This window comes from Paramisgurnus dabryanus, chromosome 6 (assembly GCF_030506205.2).
Source record: "Paramisgurnus dabryanus chromosome 6, PD_genome_1.1, whole genome shotgun sequence".
In the NCBI taxonomy this organism is placed as follows: domain Eukaryota; kingdom Metazoa; phylum Chordata; class Actinopteri; order Cypriniformes; family Cobitidae; genus Paramisgurnus; species Paramisgurnus dabryanus.
Window position 1 is genome coordinate 34,571,407 of NC_133342.1, and position 24,836 is coordinate 34,596,242.

General features: G+C 35.6%; 3 protein-coding genes across 3 annotated transcripts; 2 read left to right on the plus strand and 1 right to left on the minus strand.

Moving 5' to 3' along the window:
• Positions 1–68: 68 nt before the first annotated feature.
• Positions 69–2,049, minus strand: apoda.1 (apolipoprotein Da, duplicate 1). The gene is made up of 5 exons (XM_065277201.2): positions 1,957–2,049; positions 1,006–1,150; positions 810–931; positions 634–719; positions 69–514 (listed from the first exon to the last, which is right to left on the minus strand). Exons 2-5 carry the CDS (start codon positions 1,117–1,119, stop codon positions 288–290), a joined length of 549 nt encoding a protein of 182 aa, XP_065133273.1. The 5' UTR covers positions 1,120–1,150; positions 1,957–2,049; the 3' UTR covers positions 69–287.
• Positions 2,050–4,972: 2,923 nt separating this feature from the next.
• On the plus strand, positions 4,973–8,294 carry LOC135767470 (apolipoprotein D). The gene is made up of 4 exons (XM_065277200.2): positions 4,973–5,103; positions 7,397–7,515; positions 7,672–7,760; positions 7,849–8,294. The coding sequence occupies exons 1-4, from the start codon at positions 4,984–4,986 to the stop codon at positions 8,082–8,084; spliced, it is 564 nt and encodes a 187-aa protein (XP_065133272.1). The 5' UTR covers positions 4,973–4,983; the 3' UTR covers positions 8,085–8,294.
• An 812-nt stretch (positions 8,295–9,106) lies between these two features.
• LOC135767469 (apolipoprotein D-like) lies at positions 9,107–12,393 on the plus strand. Its single transcript, XM_065277198.1, has 5 exons — positions 9,107–9,234; positions 9,316–9,449; positions 9,813–9,931; positions 10,238–10,326; positions 12,029–12,393. Exons 2-5 carry the CDS (start codon positions 9,330–9,332, stop codon positions 12,268–12,270), a joined length of 570 nt encoding a protein of 189 aa, XP_065133270.1. The 5' UTR covers positions 9,107–9,234; positions 9,316–9,329; the 3' UTR covers positions 12,271–12,393.
• The last annotated feature ends 12,443 nt before the right edge of the window (positions 12,394–24,836 follow it).

A 24,836-nucleotide genomic window follows, 5' to 3' on the forward strand; every position in this document is an offset into this window, starting at 1 on the left:
ATGATATTAATGCTGTTGTCATGAGGACCAAAGGGTGGCCCTAAATGAGTCGAGGTCATGAAAGCAGCTTGGTACACAACTCATGGTTTTTATTAGTGCAGTGAATTAATTTCCTCTGTTGAAAACTTGAGCTTTCAATTATGCACAAATAGATTTAAATGACATAAATCCAAGAATGCATGTTTTTTTTCTTTGAGGGTACATGTGATGTTTATTATGAATACAGGAATGATCTTATTAGTTGTTCCCAGGACCTTCAACCCTCCACATCTCAATATTGGGAGGTCTTAGTCACACCCCTGCTGTTTGCTCAAGATCATTCGACTCACATCGATGTTGTTATTGGTAAAAACCTCTTTGCCGTGGTCAATGGTGGCAGCAGGCAGTGATCGGGTGCGGCCCAGAATCCAAGCAAAGTCCACGTGAAACAATCTCAGGACATCGGTGCATGAATAAACCAGTGCTGAGTTTTCATAGTCCGTAGACAGAATCCAGTATGGAGTGTATGGCAAAACTGTCAAGTCATTAAAAATGATCATTTACAGTTTAAAATAATGCAACATATTCTAGTAAAACACTGAATGAGTTCTGGTGAAAGCTAAACACTACATCCAAAAAAAAAAAGATTCCCACCGTAAGAGAAACTGATTCCAAGTTTTGCTGGATTTCTTTTGTCTTCCACCACAGCGGTTCCTTCAATTGTTTTTAGCTCTCCTTTACTATTAAAAGAAAATGTTATATTTTAAATATAAAAGTATCTAAAAGTTAAATGGGTCGACTGATTTCGCTGAAATGGTTTTGATGCTCACAGAATCTCTGTGCCCACAACACGAGCAGATCCATCCAGCACGAGAGTAAAGTTTGTCTCGATGCATCGCCCTCGCTCAAACTGAGCTGGAAGTTTGGCGATCTCGAACCACCTGCCCATAAACTACATCAGGGTACAGACAAGAAAGGATGAGAAATCTTAAAGGTGAAATGCAGTGATATTAGAGGATGTATTACCTTCTTTAAGTTAAAAGCAGGTTGGGTAGCAGGCTCTGGACATGGCCCCCAGTGTGGCACCTGAGCATTTATAATGTGCACAAGGGCCAAAAGACCCCATAAAAATACCTTCATTTTTGTTACTCTGATCTTTACTGTTGTATACCTATATTTATAAAATGGAGAACGTGAAATAAACTGCATTAATTTGTTGTGAAAATTTTGCATGCACACTTAAAAGTCCCCAAAAGAGTGCCATAGTATTTTTTATCTTGTTTTCAGTAAAAATATCAAATAAATTCTTAAATCAAGATGCATTTTCTTGGTAAGCAAAATTACCTTAAAAAATTATTTTAAAAAATTATTTAAAACATTTTACAATTTAAGTTAATTTGTGCTTAAAACAGGCAGAAAAAAATCTTGAAATAAGTAAACTTTTCTTCTTAAACACTTAATTCAAGAAAAAAATAGCTTATTTTAAGCACACATTCACTTAAATTTTATTTATTTAGTTTTTGTTTGTTTTGTTTAAATACTAGACAAATTTTCTTAGGTAACTTTGCTTATCAAGGAAATGCATTGTGCATTAAGAATTTTTTATATATTTGTACTGAAAACAAGACAAAAATACTAAGTTTTTTTTTTTTTTGAAGTAAGAAGGTCGTTTTTGCAGTGTAGCTGTCACTGGTGTGGTACCCTTTCAAAAAGTGCACATTTAAAGCTAAAGCGTTCATATTAATATCTCAGATGTACATATTGATATTAAATATTTGTACCTAAATGGTACATATTAGGACCGTTTAATAGGTTAATGCCCCAGTCACAGCTTGGGACAATTTTTTATCTTGAAACTAGTGGATACAACATTATAAAATGAGTATGATGTTCATATTATTTTCAAATTATAAAGCAGAAAATTAGAAGAATTATAAAAGTACAGTTAACCTCAAGTCCAATGAAAACAATGCTTACCTCTTGATGTCGTGTATGATATGTGATGTACTGAAAAGCACAAACTACTTTTTTTGACTCGGTCTCTCTCTCTCTATCAAGGACCATGTGATCTCTGAGGTACCATGAATAAGTCTTTGTCAGTTTATTTCTAACATGAAGTCAGTCATTAAACTAACTGAAACCATGAGGAAATGTTCCTCTCTTTAAAATGATTTGTAAACGTCTTAAAATAAAATTTAGGAGGAGCTTGTTTAGATATAGAATTGGCTTTAATAGTGACAATTCTCTCAGCATTCCTCCTGTGTCATATCTCCATCTTAACAGAGTAAACTAATGTGTAGCTATAATGAATAAAATATGAAGAGCTCAGATGCAAAATCTTCCAAGTGCATCTGACATGTTTTCTTGTAAATAAGAATTTTTTTCTATACTTGTAATTATTCTGCCAAATATTCTGCCGATATTTCTGAATAACCTGATAGCAAGTTATAGTATTTTAATTGTAAAAACATAGAAGGATGCAGCATAAGATGCACTTGGTGTACCAACATTTTAACTTTTCACGACTCAATAGTCAATCTAAATCTTTCCAGCCTAGAGATCCAAAGACTTTCATAATTCATGGAGAAGATCATGAATCTATCAAAGTTATTGTAAAAGACACATATGCAATGAATTAGTTTGTCTTTACATAATGACCAGAAATTAAACCGAAATTTGAATAGTAAAGGAAAACAATATTATTAATTAAATAAAATAAATAATTACTTATTTATTAAATTAATTACATTTTATTAAAATGATAATAGACTCAAAAAAATCCTGGGTTGTTTTAAACCCATGATGGGTAAATATTGGACAGAACACACCACTGGGTTAAAAAATTACCCAGTAATGCAGTTGAGTTGAAATAACCCAGAAGGTCATTTTTAACCCAGCGTTGTGTTGTGTCGAATATCTAACCAGGATATTTTAGACTGTATATAAACAGTGCTTAACAAATTAATGACACCACCTGCACTGCAAAAACTGAATGTCATGCTTAGTATTTCTGTCTTGTTTTCTGGTATAAATATCTGAAAAATCTTAAATTAATATACGTTTACTTATAAACAAGTGGCTTAAGATTTTAAATCTTGTTTATTGAAATAAATGATGAAAATCAAGAGGGTTTTTACTTAAAACAAGTAAAAATATCTGCCAATGCAGTAAGAAAAATAAACTTAATTCCAGTTTAAACTTAATTCAGTAAGCGTAATTTAAGTTGACTTTTCTCACTCCAAAGGCAGATATTTTGACTTGTTTTAAGTAAAAATCTCTGGATTTTAATAATTCATCTCAATAAACAAGACTTAAAATCTTAAATATATCTAAATTGAAGAACATTTTGCTAACACATTTTTTATTATTAAGGACTGCAAATAAATAACTGCATCTAAAAAAATCCAGTGCTTTTAATGTGTATTTGCCCTTCCTATGGAATATGAAAATTCATGGATGAGAACAATAATTATATTTTAGCATGAAAAATACTATTGGTACTAAAGAGTGTATACATACTGATGGATTAACCATTACAGAAACACAAAGAACAGATCATTTTGGTAATCATCAATACTGTTAGTTTATGGCAAACCTTACTGAATGGTGGTCTAATAAATTTGCTAAGCATTGTATACCTGAGATGTTAATGTTAATTTCTAAGCTAAAAATGCCCCGTAAAACCAAATTTGGGGGAATGTATTGCTCCTTAACATAACCCTCATGTGTAGCAGGTGTTTGTGATATGTTATCCAACACATTGATAAGGGACTGTCTGTTGTATAAGGACAGTTTTGTAAGAACAGTTGTATAAGGATAGTTGTATAACCAGTTATAAGAGACGTAACTGAGTAAAAAAGTACTTTCTTACTTAATATTTTTGTTTTGTTTTCAGTAGAAATATCTACAAATTCTTAAATTAAGATGCTTTTTCTTGATGAGCAAAATTACCTAAGAAAATAAATCTAGTTTTAAGACCAAAAATATGAAATTTAAGTGAATTTGTGCTTAAAACAAGCAAAAATATCTGCCAATGGGCTTTTTTTCTTAAACACTTAATTCAAGCAAAAATTTCTCCATCGGCAGATCATTTAGCTTGTTTTAAGCACATATTTTTTTAACTAAAAACTAGATTTAGTTTCTTAGGTCATTTTGCTCTTCAAAAATATACTTCTTGATTTAAGAATTTTTAGATATTTCTACTGAAAACAAGACAAAAATATTAAGTAAGAAAGATTTTTTTTTGGAGTGCAACACACAAGGAGAGAGAAATTATATATTCAAGGTCATCACTGATAGAGTCAAATAGACTCAAATCAAATTCAGTCAACCAATAATTCAATAATAAGAGATTTGTTAAAGAATGAAGTGAAGTGTTTTGAATTTACATGTTATTAAAGTCAGGTCAAATTCATTATCTGAAGTGAAACATAAGATTTCATGTCAATTGAAAGTCTTTAACAAGAATTTGTAAACTATGTTTATAGCAATGTTAAATTTGGAAGTCACTTTGGGTAAAGTGTCTGCTAAATGTATAAATATAAAATGAGTTAAAGGTCAGTGGTTGTCTTGCTCACAACAGTTTTGTGGTTTGGATTTAGATGATGGGGATTCATTTAGGATTTAATGGGTAAATTCATGCCTTGATGATTAAATAAGATGTCAATTTAAACAAATGTCATGGACATCCTGCGAGCAGGAAACTGGGAGTCATTCATTATATTTTACTGGAATGTTTAAACCAAGGTGTGTTTGCCCAACCTTCAGCATCTGTTTGAGCAGATGCCCAGATCCCCAAGTTTTCCCCAAGTAGGGTGTAAGGTGACATAACGAATAGATGGTCAAGCTTTATAAATACCAACAGTGCCGTTGTTCATTTCAAACAAAGTCCTAAGGCCAAACAGGTAAGATGCTGTTGCTGAACTCTTATTCTTGCCATTTTTTGAATTAACAAAATGCATTAAATACTCATTAATGTGTCTCTTTTCAGGGGAAATAGACAGAATGAAGACTCTGTATGTTGTGTCTCTTACTCTGCTGTATGTGCTGGCAGTCAATGCCCAGGCCATCAGCTCGGGGAAATGCCCACAGCCTGCGGTTCAGCAAAATTTTGATCCTACAAGGGTAAAGCAAACAATGATTTTTTAAATTACGTTTTTATTGTGAGATATAGTAGTAGGCAGTGTGTTAGCAGTAGTTTTATTAAGATTTGGAGAAGTTTGAGTTCATCATTCATTCATCGTCCACACCCAATCATAAATCAGCATTTACTTTTAAAGACACAGTCAGAGGTGGACACTACTTGAGTATTTTAGTTACATTTTCCAAGCATCTGTGCTTTATCAGAGTGTTTGTCTTGGGAAAAAAATTTACTTTATTAAAATATGTTCACTTCATTAAAGCATAGAATCATACTGTGTATTCCCTTTATATTGCATAGTAAAATTGATTTAATACCTAATTACATACAAATTGTGTACTTTTACTTTCTTGAGTAAAAGTACGAAATAACTTTTTACTTAAGTAAAAGTAAAAAAAAATACTAGATGTTTAATGTACTTAAATATTAAATATAAACAAAAAACTTGAAATTGTTAAATGTAGTGGAGTATAAATTATGATAATATGCTTTGGAATGTATGTTCTCCAAAGAAAAACACTGATAAAATACAAATACTTGAAAATGTACTTTTATGTAGAAAGTAAAAATACTTAAGTAGTGTCCGCCTCTGGAGTAAGATGACCAGATGTCCCCGTTTTTACGGGGACAGTCAAATTGGTTTTTCTTTCTGTCTTCCACAAACCCACAACAATAATAAAAAAAAAACAAAGAAAAGGTTCTGTCCCCGTTGTTAATTTCATAGGTAAAAATAAATAAGATTTCAATTAGATTTTGACTATTGAACTAATGCCCGATTTTCATTTTACAAATCTGGTCATCTTAGCCTCGCCCCTGCCCTCTTCCTCCAGCAGAATCTGACAGTTCAGGTTGGAATTAGCGATAAATATAAAAAAAAAAAAAAATGGATATTGTGTTTACTCATGTTTAGAGTCTAGTGTTAATATATTAGTGGTCAACATTTGAAGTGGATCAAAAAGTAAATTTGTCCTTATAAAAGAACAGAATATTAAGACAATGTTATTAAAGGTTTTATTCCACTATAAATGTTGACTAGTTTATTAAACCACATAAGGTACAAAGGCTGTCACTGCGACGGTACCCTTTTAAAAATATCTATACTGTAAAAATCCTTGTTGCACTTAAAATTTTAAGTTAAATTAACTTAAATTTACAATAAATCTCAACTTTCTTGTAGGAGTTGCTATAAATGATATAAGCTAATATTTTTATACTTTATAGCAACTACTCACTAGTCAAGAAATTTGAAATTAATTGTAAATTCAAGTTGATTCAACTTTAAAAAATTAAGTGCAACAAGGAGTTTTTTTTTTACTTTTTTAGAAAGGGATAGTGTGCACAACAATGAAAATTCGGTCATCATTTACTCACCCTGAAGTTGATCCAAACTTATATGCATTTATTTATTCTGGTCAACACAAAGACAGATATTCAGAGTAATGTTTACCATGGTTTACCATGGACTATTGACTTTATTTATTTTTTCCTCCTATTAAAGTAATTTGTGCTCCTGCTTCCTGCTTGATTACAAAAACCTTCCTCTATATTAAACAAAACAAATACATTTGTGAGACAGAGTTTGTTATATGTTTGTATATCATTCTTGTCGTGAGTAGTTTATTTTATAATGCATTTACTTATTTTTATGATTTATGAAGGACTTTTATTTTGGTGTGTGTTTCTGACTGGAGAGATGTTTTTGTGTGCTGTGGGCGCAAAGAAGTTTCCTGTCTTTTTTTGCTCTCTGTGTTAACCTAAATTAAAGTTAATAGCTGTGAATACCCTCAATCCGTCATCCTTATTGGAAAAGCCTCGTCATGTAAACCCCACACCTTACACATCTATACAGGTTTATAGCAACATGATAAATGAATATGAATTAATAGCATTAAGCAAAATGGTTACTTTAAAAACACACAAATCATAATTTTCAGCTCATAGAAATCCACCAAATTGTTTTTTCAGCCTTCAAATTTTAGTTGGTGTTAGTTATAAAACAAGTTTAATTGCTTACATCATTTTTTTTTTTGTAAAAAAACACTGGTTGACATGATTACATTTTAATTTTTAAAATGAATTTTTTTTTACTTGTTGGATCTACGTTTTTCAATTATGTACACCAGTTCAACATGATTGAATCAAGTTTTCTTATAAATTAATGTTAATAAATCCTCATTTCATTTTAAGAAAATTTTTGCATCCGGTGTCCCCATTTGTCCAGTGTAAAAAATATAGATTTCAAAATGCTTCATAATTTCTCATTTGATCTTTTAATAGTATATGGGCAGATGGTACGAGATCATGAAGATCCCAAATTCATTTCAGTTTGGAGAATGCTCTCAGGCTACTTACGCTCTGAGCGATGGCATTGTCCTGGTGCGAAATGATGAGCTTCTGTAAGTACAATATTCACAATTTTAATATTCAATCCAAAGGCATCAATACAACAAGTCAATATAACTAAACTACAATCTTGCAAACGCTTTAGAGCAATGCACTATGTTTTTCCACTTTGTTTAAATTGACCCAGTGCTTTGTCTGTGAACACACAGTGCCGATGGCACCGTCAGTTTCATCGAGGGCACTGCCAAGATCACAGATCCATCAGAACCTGCTAAACTTCAGGTCAGCTTCTTCGAAGGTAAGTCTACACAAACTATTTTGAGAATGTTTTTCCTTATTATTGATCTTAGTAATCTTTGATCTGACTTGTTCGTGTTGACTTTCAGGTGCTGCTTCTCCCTACTGGGTCCTGGATACAGACTATGACAACTACACTCTGGTTTATTCTTGCACTCAATTGGGTGTTCTCCGCGTTGAGTTTTCTTGGATCATGAGCAGGGACCGCACACTTCCCAAAGAGACCGTCTCTGAGCTGCTAGACATCCTCAATGCCAATGGCGTCAATACACTTCTGCTTACTGAGACTGACCAAAGAGCAGAGCTGTGCAGCCGTGTGCCTTAATGTAGCTGAAGATGTGTTGAACTGTATGAAAAGTTAAATAAATGTAAGCTTTTTTGACTTACACCCAGATCTGTGTCTGTCAGTGGTGTTTTGCATGAGAATGTTAATAAATCTGCAGAATAAAACTGAATTAAATACAAAGTACTGTCTTTGCGTCTGAAACAAAGTAATTTTTAAATGCTGACATATAAATTCAAATGCATTTAAATATTAATATATGAAAAGCTTAGATGCAAAACCCTCTAAGTGCATCTGACATGTTTTCTTAAATTAGCATTTTTGATCAGACTCCTAATGGATTATGCAAACAAACCGGTATTTCTAAATGGCCTGAAGCCGGGATGAGGCAGAATTTAAACAAAAGCAGTAGTGGCTGGTGACTTATTTTTTCAAGGGTTGCACGGGGCTGCATACATCATCAAGCCAATAATAGTCAATTTTATAATTGTTAATTTTCTGAAATAAGCTTGTTGACGTATGCAGCCTGCAAATCTGACCTTTGGAGGCTGCAGCCAAAGTCATTGCCTCATGAGGCAACAAGTCAGCTGCCTACGTTTTCAGACAAAGCCAAGGGCTTTAAATTAGGGAGCAAATCAAGAGGGCAACAGGTGACAATCATGAAACAATAACAAGATAAGTAACGAGGAGACGAGGGGGCGGGGTCAGGAGATGAGACAAGGAAGCACACAGCAGCACAGACAAAAGCCATGTGCTACCAAACAAAACATGGGCCTGTCATGATCCTGCCTCAGAACTAGAAATAAAACAAGGAAAGAGAGCAAAATCATGACAGTTGGGGGGTATAATTAGGATTTAATGGGTAAACTCAAGCCTTGATTTATTAAAATACTATCAATTTTGAATAATTTAATAAATAATATTTTAATAAAAAGTTTCAATTTTGAAAAAACATTCTGGTGTTATGAGTCATAACTTTCTTTTACTAATGTTATTTACTAGAATGTTTAAACCAGGGTGTGTTTACCCGACCTTCATTCTGTTTGAGCAGATGCCCAAATCCCCAAGTTTTCCCCAAGTGTGTTATGGGGGCGGAGTTCTGTGACATCATGAATAGATGGTCATGCTTTATAAATACCAGACTTTGCCGTTGTTCATTTTTACCTTACCTTTTACTCCCAAGGCCAAACAGGTAAGATGTTGCTGAAGTCTTTTTCTTTCCATTTCCAGCTAACAAATGCATTAAATCACTCATTAATGTTTCATTTTTTAGGTGTAATAAAAAAAATGAAGACTATACATGTTGTGTCTCTTACTCTACTGCATGTGCTGGCAGTCAATGCTCAGAACAACGGCCCACTGGAATGCCCAAAGCCTGCGGTTCAGCAAGACTTTGACCCTACAAGGGTAAAATAAACAATATTTTTTTTTTTTTTTTAGTTTTTATTATGAAAAATAGTAGTAGCCAGTGTGTTAGCAGTAGTTTTATTAAGACGATTTGGAGCATTTTGAATTAATTAATTCATCCTCATCCATTCATATTTAAGCATTTACATGCAAAAGCTGTCACAGCTGTCATCCATTATGATTCAGTGGTACAGGTATAGGGTCGGTTATCTTTTAGGTCCGGTCCTGCTGTCTCAGACACCTCCACCCTTTTCCTCCAGCAGAATCTAAACATAAATGCTGGAATTATCAAAATATATTAATTATATTAATTAAGTTCATTCATGTTGAGTCTTCATAATACTTCATTTGATCTTTTAATAGTATATGGGCAGATGGTACGAGATCATGAAGATACAAAGTCAGTTTCAGTTCGGAGAATGCTGTCAGGCTACTTATGCTCTGAGCAATGGTATTATTCTGGTGCGAAATGATGAGCTTCTGTAAGTATAGTATTCACAATTTTAATATTTAATCCAAATGCATGAATACAAAAAGTCAATATAACTAAACTACAATCTTGCAAATGTTTAGAGCAGATCTTAACTCTGGCCCTCAATATTCACTTTCCTGATCAAACACACCTGAGCAAGGTAATCAAGGCCTTCAGAAATACCAGAAAATTGAAGGCAGGTGAGTTTGATCAGGAAAGTGGACCTCAAGGGCCAGAGTTGAGAAACTTTGCTTTACAGCAATGCACTATATTTTGTTAAGATGGCTAAATTGACCCTTTGTCTGTGAACACACAGTGCCAATGGCACCATCAGCTTCATTGAGGGCACTGCCAAGATCACAGATCCATCAGAACCTGCTAAACTTCAGGTCAGCTTCTTTAAGGGTAAGTCTACACAAACTAGTTTGAGATTACTTATCGGGGCAGTTTCCCAGACAGGCTTTAGAGCAGTAATTCTTAAAGTGTGGTCCGCCAAACCCCCCCAGTGGTCCGCCAAAAGATGACCTAAACTGGGCAAGTGTTTATACAATCGTCACTTATTTAAGTAGATTTTTAATGCACTTGTGAAACTGTGATATCAGTTCTTGCTATTATGTTTTAATAACATAAAAATTGATCGGTGGCTAAACCAAAGAGGAGTCAAAAGAAAAGATCAATCATCAACTGAAAGCAGCTAAAATCCACAGATCTATTAGTTTTGTAATGTACTAGTTTTTGTTTCATGTGTAAAATCCCTGTAATTTCAGTGATTTTGGACATTAAAGGAACTTTTTTTCAGCCTTTTATTTTTACCATAGCTACAACCATAGACTTCATAATCCCACCACCTCAGTTTTAAACTAATGGCTCTTTGGAATGACATTAAGTGGAACTTAAGCTGTTATAGTATGTTTAATTGCAGTTTTTTTCTCATGTGCAGTTTGTTGTTCATATTAAGCTGCAACTCATTTCACATTTACTTTTTAAAATGAAATAAAATTCATATAATATTTTCTGAACAAAGCGTTGCATCTGTGTTTAAAAAAATAGATTTTGACTTGAAACAGTTGCATATTAAACTTAAATTTAGCTTATCCTTCATATTTTGTTGTTTTTTGGGGCGTGTTAGAGTGAGATTCTGTTAGGTGGTCCTCCAGAAAAAAATTGGAAGATAAAGTGGTCCTTGGGCTGAAAAAGTTTGAGACACACTGCTTTAGAGTAATCCAGGACTAGACCTTTATTACAGTGGCGATACACTAGTTTTCTACAATGATTTTGCTTAAAATTTGATCAGGTCTAGGTCTTAACCAGGGCTTTGAACCAGATTTTTTTCCCAATTGGTTCGTTCCGAACAGAAACCGTATTTTAACATTTCCGGTTTTTGGTTCAACCCTAAAACTGACGTTCCTGAACCGGTTAATAGCGTTCCATGTCAGCTGTGGGGCATACAAATAAGTAGGCTGATCATTAGGACATTAAACTTATATTATAAGTCTACATAATTTTCCTTAAGTCTCTATCTTGTCATTAAACATTGAAAAAGGCCACATTACTTAAGCAGCATAACTGTTATTCTGACATGCCTACATTTGTTGAGTGCACTAAACACGCGCACACACACATACGGAGGCCGAATCCAAACGGCGCTTCGGGAAGAAGATGCAGCATAAACAGTCACTCCACATAAAGCGAAAATGACGTTGTTACTTTACATCATCCAGCACTGTGAATGTTTAATGGGTGTTTGCAAAAAAGACACAAGAAACTAGAATTATTTGTGTAATGCCATATGCACATTGTGTTTGTCGTGACCTAGATGAGGATCAGATCACATTTTATGGCAAATCACTGTCGAAAACCAGTTCATTCCTACATACTTTTTCTTGCCACTGTATATTAGGACATTTTAAGTAGTTTTTACAAATAAAACATGACTGGTGTTCATCTTGAGAGAAAACAATGGTACTGATATACGTTAAGAGATGTAAAAATGTTTTTTTTAAACGTGCATTTAGGATAAGCCCCATCCGGGAAACTGCCCTTTAGTCTTTCCTAATTATTGATCTTGGTAATCTTTTATCTGACTGGTTCATGTGTTGACTTTCAGGTGCCCCTCCTTCTCCCTACTGGGTCCTGGCTACAGACTATGACAACTATGCCCTGGTTTATTCTTGTACTGAAAACTGGGATCTGAGGCACGATGTATACGCTTGGATCATGAGCAGGGAACGCACACTTCCCAAAGAGACCCTCTCTGAGCTGCTAGGCATTCTTAAAGCTATTAATCTCCCTAGTTTTTTGTTCGACAAGACTGACCAAAGTCCAGAGCTGTGCAGCAACATGCCTTAATTTAGCTGAAGATGTGTTGAACTGTATGAAAAGCTAGATCAATGTCTCAGACCTGTGCCTGTCAGAGGTCTTTTGCATGAGAACGTTAATAAATCTGCAGAATAAAACTGAACTGAATGCCCAGTACTGTCTTTGCGTCTGAAAGTAATTAAATTAATTAAAACAAATTTATTTTTAAATGCAAATCTAAGTGCGTCTAACGTGTTTTCTTGTAAACTATAATTTTTGATCAGACTCCTAATGGATTATGCAAACAAACCTTTATTTTTTAATGTCCTTAGTTAGACCGAGATGAGGTAGATTTTAAACAAGTGTGTTTAATGAACAGTGTTGGGGAAAGTTACTTTTAAAAAGTAATGCATTACAATATTAAGTTACTCCCAAAAAAAGGAACTAATTGCGTTAGTTACTTTTCATGGAAAGTAATGCTTGCGTTACTTTTTAGTTACTTTTGTGTAACTTTTTCTTGGCTGAGGCTTAATCTCTTTCAGGCCTTGCAGGTGTTTTTTATGACTGAAAAGTTCTGCATTCAGTATATGGTTTTGTGTGAAGTCACAGTTTCCTCTCCTCTATAGGTAAAATGCATGTCAACTGCATTTTGTGTAAATTTCTGTGGTAAGTTCATTTAGTTATTAATATGGGGTCTATCATCATTTATTGTTATATCATTATTTTTATAAGATGAACACAAAAGTAAAATAAATGATTAAAACTTTAAATTCATGCCAAATGACACACCATGCCTTGATTTAGTAAAATAGTATTAATTTTAAATATTTTAATATTATAATATTTACAACACGATAGTTACAGGTGTGAGAAGGAAACTGGGAGTCATTCATTATGTTTTACTGGAATGTTTAAACCAGGGTGTGTTTACCTGACCTTCATTCTGTTTGAGCAGATGCCGAAATCCCCAAGTTTTCCCCAAGTTTATTATTGGGGTGGAGTTCTGTGAGAGAACGAATAGATTGTCAAGCTCTATTCTTTGCCGTTTGTTTTAAACTTTTACTCCCAAGGCCATGAGGTCTTATTCTTGCAAATTCCAGCCATCAAAATGCATTAAAAAGGGGGTTGTCTCTTTTTCAGGAGTAATAAAAGAATGAAGATTCCACCTGTTGTGTCTCTTACTCTGCTCTATGTGCTGGCAGTCAAGCTCAGATCCCACTGGAATGCCCACAGCCTGCGGTTCAGCAAGACTTTGACCCTACAAAGGTAAAATAAACAATTATTATTTTTTTATTTAGTTTTTATTATGAGAAATAGTAGTAGGCAATGTGTTAGCAGTAGTTTTATGAAGACGATTTGGAGCATTTTGAACTAAATAATTCATCCTCATCCAATCATATTTAAGCATTTACTTGCAAAAGCTGTCACAGCTGTCATCCATTGAATCAACAGGTATAGGGAATTGTGTACAGATCCTTGCAACATGGGGTTGTGCAATATCATGCTAAAACGTGAGGTGATGGTCGTGGATGAATGGCACAACAATGGGCCTCAGGATCTTAGGACCTCCGGAGCTGCTGGGCTGGTGTGGTTACACATGGTCTGTGGTTGTGAGGCTTTGAAAATGGCTATTGGTAGAGAAATAAACATTCAAGTCACAGGCAACAACTCTAGTGGACATTTCTGCAGTCAGCAAAACTTGCAACATCTGTGGCATTGTGCTCTGTAATAAAGCTGCGCATTTTAGAGTGGCCTATTATTGTGGTCAGCCTAAGGCACACCTGTGCAATAATCATGCTGTCTAATAAGCATCTTGATATGCCAGACCTGTGAGGTGGATGGGTGGCAAAAGTGCTCACTAACAGAGATTTAAACAGATTTGTGAACAATATTTGAGAGAAATAGGCCTTTTGTGTACATAGAAAAATCTTTGAGTTCAGCTCATGAAAAATGAGGGCACAAAAACAGTGTTGCTTTTATAATTTTGTTAATTGTATGTATAACAACAGTAGCTATACCATCAGGAGAGGTTGCTAATGATGCATGCCACACATGATTTACCATCACTTAACAGTGATTTTTTTTTTATTCTTGCATATCATTTTCATTCAGATTTGCAGGCCAGCTCATCCCTTATCTCTTGGCATAGACTTCAGTAAGCTGAATTTGTTCTGAGTGGTTTTAGGGTTAAACCCCTTATTATCCCTTTGCCTCACAGTGACTCTATAATACAGTGAACAAACAACCTGCACAGAAATCCTCTTTAAAACGCTTACTCGACACAGATTCTTAAATTAGCGGTTTTCATGTTGCTAATGCTATGCTCTCTCAGTGCCTAAGCATGTTATAGTGATTTCTGCTTTTTGGGTTGTTATAAGACCACATCAGTGCAAATTGTGAATAATAGCCATCAACATTGAAAGACATCTAACACTGTTCTGAGTATATTTAGCCTTGGTAAACTGACAAAATGTTTTAGTCAATATTCTTTTATTCAAGACATTAACGAAGATTTATACCCATACTGTAAAAAAATTCAAAATATACAAAAAATTGCCAAAAATATATTTGTTGAAATGCATTTTGGAATGTGTTTAAAAATATATTTTAAAAATAAATACATTTTAAAGCTTTAAAAAATATATTTGGCCCTCAATATATTTCAATCCAAGGTAATATATTCACGTCGCAGTGGGAGAAAAACTTTATTTACGAACATGTAAATTGTTTTAAATAGGTTAAAATTAAATATATTTTTAATTTCAAAAATATACTTTATAAAATTAACTTATTTAGCATATATTTAAAATATATTTTCGCAAAGAATCCTCCACAAAGATAAATAAAATAACAGAATATGATGTTTAAATTGAGCAACATAGGCTTGAGATGCTTAAAGTCGCAATGAAACTTTTTTGGAATAATGTGGTATTTTGCAAATTACTTATTTGTCAACTTTCTTATTTTTTTGTTAATGTGCCCTCATAATCTTTAATCAAAAATGCAAATCTCCTCCCCTCCTCGAAATGATCTCTCTTTACTTCTGGTCACAACGTATGGCAGGACTGTGAGCGTAGCCTGGGAAAAGATCGCAAATAAACATGACCCAACTTTAAACTAATGTTTCCGGAAAAACACGACCCCGTCGAGGCGTACCGCGGGAGAAGCGAGTCACAAGCAAGCAAAACACACAAACCCACATCTCTGAATAAATTATAATTCATTACATATTTGTGTTGTTTACATTATAAGTGGTGTGAAAAGTGTTGGCCCTTCTTGATTTTTTGTTTTTGCATGTTTGTCACACTTTAATGTTTCAGATCATGAAGCAAATGTCAATATTAATAAAAGATAGCCCAAGTAAACACAACATGCAGTTTTAAAATGAAGCTTTTTATTACGAAAGGAAACCAAAATCTAAACCCACATGGCCCTGTGTTAAAAAGTGCTTGCCCCCTAAACCTAATAACTGGTTGGGCCACCCTTAGCTGCGTCAACTGCAATCAAGCATTTGCGATAACTTGCAATGAGTCTTTAACAGCGCTGTGGAGGAATTTTAGCTCACTTATCATTGTAGAATTGTTGTAAATCTGCCACATTGGAGGTTTTTGAGCATGAAACGCTTTTTTAAGGTCATGCCACAGCATCTCAATATGATTTAGGTCAAGCCACTCCAAAGTCTTCATTTTGTTTTGTTTCAGCCATTCAGAGGTGGACTTGCTGGTGTGTTTTGGATCATTTTTCTGCACAGAACCCAAGTTCGCTTCAGCTTGAGGTCACAAACAGATGGCCGGACATTGTCCTTCAGGATTTTTTGGTAGACAGCTGAATTCATTTCATTAATCACAGCAAGTCTTCCAGGTCCCTACACAGCAAAACTTTCTAAAAGATTAAACGTTTGTCTCATCAGTCCACAGAGTATTTACCCAAAAGTCTTGAGGATCATCAAGATGTTTTCTGGCAAAACTGAGACAAGCATTTATGTTCTTTTTGCTCAGCAGTGGTTTTTGTATTGGAACTCTGCGGTGAAGGAAATTTTTGCCCAGTCTCTTTCTAATGGTGGAGTCATGACCTTAACTAAGGTAAGTGAGGCCTACAGTTCTTTGGATGTTGTTGTGGGATATTTTGTGACCTCTTGGATGAGCTGTCGCTGTGCTCTTGGGGTAAATACGGCCGGCCACTTCTGGGACAGTTTTCACACAGAGCCATGTGTGTTTGGATTTTGTTTTACCTTTTATAATAAAAATCTTCATTTAAAAACGGCATGTTGTGTTGACTTGTATTATCTTTGATTAATATTTAAATTTATTTCACAATCTGAAACCTTTAAGGACAAACATAAAAAATCTGGAAGGGGGCCAACACTTTTTCCCACCACTGTATGTACAAATTCTGAAATGAGATAAAGGTAAGGCTACACTTAAATTCATCCATCGAGAATTGATTGAATCAACATTGGTCATGTTGCGAAGGCGGTCGCACCCAGCGAAGGCGGTCGCACTTTATCTCCTCTCCTCCCCGTAACCTTCCCTGCTTTGCTCCTCTCGTGTTGTATAGTCTTTTGTCTTTACTTTGAGAGACTCTCTCTGCACTGCTCTTGAAACTAAAAAATCATGGATTTGATCAACTGGTCTCTCAACGCAACTGACACCATATTCTCGACGAGAAGCTTGGGTTCGGGGGAACCTGTCTGCCCTGCTGGAACGTTCGCTGCTGGCTACACGATGGACGCATGGGAGAGGTGGCGGGTCGTGTGTCTGGCGGCTCTTTCCGTGGAGGACATTGAAGATATCTATCTATTCGGAACCATGATAACCTGGGGTTTGCTGAATGGATTATGCTTTGCCCTGGTTTATCGAGAAATTAAGAAGACGGTGACAGCTTCCAAAAGTCCAAAAAAGCTGCCCGGGATGATTGAAGCGGTTGGCAGAGCGGTCAGCGCTCAGGCTGGGACTATTAACCGCATTTTGGATAACAACTTGGAAATTACCCGCAATATGGATACCATCAAGGAGATGCAAACGGATTTGAAAAACATCAAGGAGATGTTAATGGATTTGAAAAAACTGATGGATCAGAATGGACTAAGAGAGTAGTCGTGTAAAGGAATGCGGCTACTCGCCCCAAGACAAAATAATTGCAATCTTATCTGCTTTCGGCCCCCTTATCCAGCACTGGCCTCGGCCAAGGCCGCTGCTGGAACAACAACTCCCTCGGAAGAGCACTGCATAGAGACGCTCTTGCACTCCCTTACCCCTCTCCCAAAGACACCTAATGATTGTTGACTCTGTTTGGACCTAATCAAGGTCGTCTCCATAGCAATTTGCTGTGTTAACGCTTTAACATCTTGCGGACTGAGGCACCGAGATTTGGGACGCCAGGCAAAGCGACTCTCTCAAGGCCTACACACACACGAACTCCTACACGGACTCACATATATATGCAATCACCACCCAGTACCCAAATCCCTCGCCTTCGCCACTTTGTACCCCCCAGCCGGACAGACGGGTCAGAGACGAGCGCCGAATATGGCTGCAGGACCGGATGGCTGCTTGCCTGCGCTGGGCTATCTCCAACCCCTATTCCCACCTATCATGTTGCAAGTCGTGTGGTGTTCATGTTGTAAGATGTACTGACTATGTGCTTATGTTGCTGAGGTGTTTTTTTCGCTGTTCCCAAACTGTACTCCTTTTGGAGCATAGTCTGGGGGTTTGTTTTTTTTTAACCTACCCTCCCTCATGTAATGCTGTACTTCTTCTCAATGCTCTGTCGACCTGTTCTGTCTATCCCCCCTTGTTTTTATGTATTGTATGTATGGACAGGTTGATGGCTGTAATTTCGTTGTACTTGTACAATGACAAATAAAGCTTCATTCATTCATTCATTCATTCATTCATGTTGTTGTTAGCTGATCACTGCAATTTTTTTCCCGGGCCCCGCCCACCTGTCATACACCATGACCGGAAGTAAAGAGAGATCGTTTCGAGGAGGGGAGGAGATTTGCATTTTTTGATTAAAGATTTTGAGGGCACGTAGATTATTTTTTTAAAATGATGAAGCTTACGTACAATATTCCAAAAACAAAAACTTTGTGACTTTAAGGACAAAAGTTGACAAATGACTTTAAATAAAAAATTGAATGGTGTTTTGTGGTGTGTAACTGTGGTTTAAATGGAATAATCCACTCTGGTCGGCTGAATTATTAGAAAAATAAAGGTTTTAAAGCATTTTAATTCAATGGCCTGTTGTCAAGGATTGCACCTCCAAACTTCTGAACAGTTTTTATTTACAGACCGTCTCAGAACTAAACACTAGGGGGGAAACAGTTTGCACATATCTTAAAATACACCAGTGCCCATTGTTTTGCCTCAAAATGCACACAGGTAATGTTTTTAGTAAGGTATGTTTGTTAAAACTAGTTATATTTCCTAATTAAACTAAGGCCTAGTCCTGGATTAAGCTAATCCCTGTCCGGGACACTGCCCCTAACAGTTTAAGTTTAAGAGTTTGCGCAATAACAATAAAGTACTACATTCCTGAACATGTTCTGTTTATATTTGATTTTTAAACATTTATGCTTTTGTTTAACATTTATGTTACCAAAATGTTGTTACATTGTTTTGATTCTTGTGCTAAAGCTCCAAAAAAAAAAGAAATGTCAATAAGAAGACTATTAGTAGACTATTTTAAAATAAGTAGCCCATCAGATTGTTTTATCTATTGTTGTAGCCCTTGCTCACAAAAAAAGTTGGAGACTCCCCAGATAGCATGCAAACCATTGAAACAATGTTAAAAACAGTTGATTTGTCAATGTTAACTGCATTGAATCAATATCAGGTTTGCACCCTCCATTAATATTGAAAAAATATTGAAATTTCAACAAATCACCATTATTGTGATCAGTGTTTGATTTAGTTGGGTCATTAACTCTTGACATTAACTAAGTTAATTTTTTATTTTCTTGTTTTAGTGTTTGTATGTGTTTATGTAGAAACACATGTGCATTGGTAAAGAAAGATGTGTTTCGAAGTTAAGTTGAAACTGATTGCTTTTTGTGAAGATGTCAAGATTATATAAAATTAAGCTGCTTTACATGATTATGTTGATCCATTTTTGACAATTATAATTGTTTTGGTTTGTAAATACCACTGTGACGAGACAAACAGAAAAATTGCTGACACATTCAGACATCATTACTCATCCTACAAATCTCAATAATGGTGACAATCATCAAACAAATTCATATAAAACAATCAACTGCAATGCATTGCAGCATGAAGCTTTCTTTGTTGATCGTCACCATTGATGAGATTCGTAGACCGATTCATGATGTCAGAGATAGATTCAGTAGTTTAACTTTTTAAATGTGTTTTTGTAATCCTCAAAATAACAGACCTGACACTGTTTCCAACTAGTACTGTAAAATCCATTTTTTGCATAACTTTAACATTATTTCATATTATTTAAGTATATCTACAAGAATTTAAATACTTGATAACATTAGATCTTTGTTTTCTTTGCAATAGCAGATGTATTTTAAAACACTGCTTCAGCAGCCAAAGAAAACTTACCATTAAAACACAAGAGTCATGGGCCCAACTAAAGCAAACACTGATCACGTTAATGGTGATTTGTTGAAATTTCAATATTTTTTCAATATTAATGGAGGGTGCAAACCTGATATTGATTCAATGGTATTAACATTGACAAATCAATGATTTTTAACATTGTTTCAATGGTTGCATGCTATCTGGGTCCTGACTAGGCTACGACTGCCCTACGAAAGTTATTTTGATATGTTATATATAAAGAGCTCATATGCAAAACCCTTTAAAGATGCATTGAGTAACTTTTGCAAGCATATTATATTAGCAGTGGTGTATAAAGACCTTCCATAATCAACTGTATTGTTTTTATTACCTTAGAATGATCAGTTTTTATCTACATACACGGCAGGTCACCTTACATTCATGTGGCGGATACCGTAAGCATTTCGAAATTGAGGGGTGAGCTGTTGGTTGCAATCCACAATCCACTAGATTACGCAAAAATGTACACACCACCTTTTAAGGCCGTCTGACATGTTTTCTTGTAAATTAGCATTTTTTAATCAGAATCTTAATGGATTCTGCCAACAAAGCTTTATTTCTGAATGACCTGAGGCAGCCCAGATAGCAAAATTGCTGTGGCCCAGTTCGGGCTCACATCTGACACTTTCATCTGGCCCACCTTTGGCATGGAATGATGGCACTTGAGCGGTCCACTTCTTTTTTCCAGAACTTTGCCACAAGCAAGCCATAGAAATGCCACATGTCAGCGAAGCACAAAGCAAATAATGCAGATCTGACCCAAATCCGGGTAGTAGTTGATATAAATTTTTGCCCAGATTCGGCCCACACCTGGCATGATTCATGGCACTTGTGTGGTCCACTCCTGTTTAACACATCTCAACCACGAGCAAGCCAGTGTGATGCCACAATCAGAGTAAAAATCTCAACCATGGTGACTATTAAATGAAAAACTTCATGCTGCAATGCATGCTGGGTATTAACAAATTACAAATCTCATCCGGGACTCCCAGCATGCAGTGCAACATGGATAACTAATTAACTTTTTACAATTTTCTTTGTCACCATGGTTGAGATTCATAGTCTGATTCTTGATGTTTGTACGTCCCAAATATACAGCGGTTAATTTTTGCCAAAGTTTCTATAACTCCTTAATATCAAACTGCTGTGAAAGTGCTGGACTTCATACATATTATTGACAGATAAAAACTCTTAAAAGTAAACCAATTAATTAGATTATGATTGTTACCATTATATACCAACCACCACAGAATTGCAACTTTATTGTAAATAATTTTACACTACCATAACAAATGTGTTTTTTACACACAAAGTAAGGCAACCACGGAACTTCTTATAAATAAGTCAAGGGTCCAACTAAGACAAACACTAATCACAATAATGGTGACTTAAAATTAAACAAAGCATCGACATCTAAACCTAATAAGTGAATTTTGCTTTCTACAGCAATATTTTTACTGTTTTCAGAAATAATGTTTTATAAAATAATAAAATGCAATGTTTCTCTATCATTTACATAACAAGCAAACAAGTCAATATAAAAACAGTTGATATTTAAAACATTTTTGGGAACTTTCAGGGAACGTTCTTAGAACTTTTTTCTGTTAGCTGGGTATATGAATCACTTCAGACTCACACCCACATGAGCCAGTGCTTAATGTGCAATATCTTTGCCAAAACTGGCCCTGATGCTTCTTTATACAGCTGGGTCACATTTGCAACATCATATGTGGGCCACTTCAGACTCACACCCACATGAGCCAGTGCTTACTGTGCTACATGTTTGCCAAAACCGGCCCGGATAAGTTTTAAAAGAACTGGGCCACATTTGCTACATCATATGTGGGCCACTTTAGACACACACCCACATGAGCCGGTGCTTACTTTGCCATATCTTTGCCAAAACTGGCCCAGACCTATTTGTAAAGAACTGGGCCACATTTGCTGCAAAATGTGAGGGCCACATTTGGTTTATTCCAAGGTTAGGCCGCAGCATTTTTGCCAAAGGTGGCCCACATGTGATTTGATATATTTGGCCCATTTTTGCTATTTTACATGTGAGCCACTTTAGGTTCACATCCCTTTTATTCGGGCCATAAGAAGGCCAGCAGTGCCGCATCTTCGCCTGAAGTGGCCCACATGTGCTTGCTATCTGGGAGGATTAAGCGGATTTGAAGCTAAAGTATTTGATGAACTCAGCATTATAATGGCATTATAATTCAAAGAGCATTCGGTCAATATCAACTTTTTTGACTGAGGTTGCGAGGCTTCTGCATCTGAGCTCCTCATACTGATTCACAAGCATTTGTTTAACCATACAGTAAAAAGATTCACATAGAGGAGGTGGTTTCTATTGGCACATTTATATTAATCAGTGCATCAGCTTCTTTAACTCTCTGTCAGCTTATCCCTGCAGGAGGCCAATGCTCGCCGTCAATCTTTACATGTTTGTCTCCCCAAGAATCTGCTTTCCTGGAAAACGCTCATATGCCGACCCATTGTGAGTGCACGTATCCCTGATCTAATACCCCTGATCCTCTCAGTCTTCAAAAATATAAGTCTAGGAAGCATAGACTGGGCTGTATAAGCGGGCGGTGAGCACAAACTGTCAGATTAACAAGTCTGAGTACATGATCCTCCCACAACATACACAGTGTTCAGGAGGGCCAATCATTGATGCAATCTGATAATGATGACTTGTGAAATGTTTTTTAGTGAGCAACAGGTAGGAGATAGCTTTCCATCCCGTATGATTTCAGTTGACAGTGTATTCTTCATGGAACAGCATATAAGCATTTAGGTGTCTTACCCTGGGTCTTAACGTGCTAACAGAGGATTAATGAGGTAAATGTTAAAAGAGGTTTAGCTCATATGCTTAGGGAGTGCTCTTAATTACATTTCCACAAAATGTCCCGCGTGCAGTTGGACCAGATCGTAGTGATGTCAGGTAAGGGAGGGTTTAAGCTTGCAGATAAAGCCAAGCTAATAGAGATAACATGAATCTGTAATTAAAGGTCTTTTTTAGTTAATACCAGATGCTGGCACTGCATCTGTAGTTTGACTGCTGATCTGTATGCTTTCTTCAGAGATGAAACCTTCAAGTCTCCTGGTGATTTGAAATTATTTTCCTTGTGTGTTATGCATGCATATCCTACTATTAGTGTCATCCTGACTAAAAGTTTGAACTTTTTACCATTTCTGTGGCAGATATTTAGAGCTGAATCCAATATAATGTCTCTTCAGTTTATTGTCTGCTTTTCAGAGATTAGCTTATTTGTGCTTTTTGTGGTCTCTACGTAGCCTACAATATAAGGGTTAAGGTTTAAGATCCGGTATATAAAGACATTTTATTAACAATTGGTTATATGTCCATTCAGCTTTTATTCTTTAACCAAACCTAAATAATCAGTGGCGGCTCGTGACTGCTCATCTGAGGGGCGCAAATTCAAAATTTGTGTTAGGAGTGTCATGTGTGTTGCTTGCGTTTTCAAAATATGTGTTTGTTGCGTCATGTGAACCATGTGCATCACGTGTTTTGTCAAAATAAGTGCCTGTTGCACACATGTCAAAACCGTTTATGAAAAAAGAGATGCTCACGTTCACAAAATACATGCAAGACACTACCTTAACAGTAAACTCTGATTACGCATGAGATTATGCGAGTATCTGGCAAATGCGAGCTTCTCTTTTATCATAAACTCTTTAGTAGCGTCTGCAGCAGGCACTTATTTTGACAATATACGTGATGCACACAGGATCTCTCGAAGCGCAGGACACATATTTTGAAAAAAGGAACCACACACATGACGGGCTACATCCCAGATAGCAATTTTGTTCCGGCCCACACAACCAGTTTTCCTCGGCCCACATACAACGAAGAATGGGCATGGGCAGCCCTCACTTAGCCCCTAGGAAGCCCTCATGCATCAAAACCCCCAAAGTTAAATGAACACTGCTGAATGTAAATATTGTCCCAATATTACAGAGTGTTAAAAAGTACCTTGAAGCAGAATTAAAAGCTCTGTTATCCTCTCTTTCACCATCTCTGTCTGAAACCTAAAATTGCATTTTACATCTTAGTTGTAGAGTCATTTTCTTAACTTAGGTTTAGATTTTGTTTCATTTGAATTCACCATTATTGTGATTAGTGTTTCTTTTAGTTGGATTCTTGACCCTTGACTTTTTGAGTGCTAGCTTTTCCTTGGTTGTGTTAACTTTGTGTTGATACTGTAAAACACATTTGTTTAGGTACTGTAATAGTGCAATTCTGTGGTGGTTGGTACATAATGGTAAAGATCATCAACTAATTAATTTACTAATCACACTTTTTTTATCTGTCAATCAGGTATATGAGATCCAGCACTTTCACAGCAATTTGTCATTAATGAATTTTAGAAACCAAAATTATCTGCTTTATATTTCGGACTTAGAAACATCAAGAATCACAGTATGAATCTCAACCATGGTGACAAAGAAAATAGTAAAAAGTTCATTATTTATCCATGCTGCAGTGCATGATGGGAGTCCTGGATGAGATTTGTAATTTGTTGATACCCAGCATGTATTGCAGCATGACGTTTTTCATTTTATTGTCACCATCATCATACTCTGATTCTTGATGTTTGTGTGTCTACATAACACACCAGTTAATATCAAGTGTCTGTGTTTCAAAATTCTTCAGAAAAACAAACTGCTATGAGAGAGCTGGATCTCATACTGCAGTATCACATTATTGTCAGGAAAGATGCTTCTGATAAGTGTTCAAACACTAAATTAATACATACGTTTTCTAGTTGATGATGTTTAGACTTTATTAACAGTGCTAACCACCATCAAAAAATTGCTCTATTGTTTTTACTTTGCTGTAAACAACATGTCTTAAACACACAGTTATAGCAGTCAAAAAACTAAATAAGGCAAGAGTCAAGTTCAACTAAAACAAACACTGATCACAATAAGGGTGACTTTAAATGAAACAAAATCTAAACCTAAAGTTAGAAAATTACTCCACAAGTAAGATGTAAAATG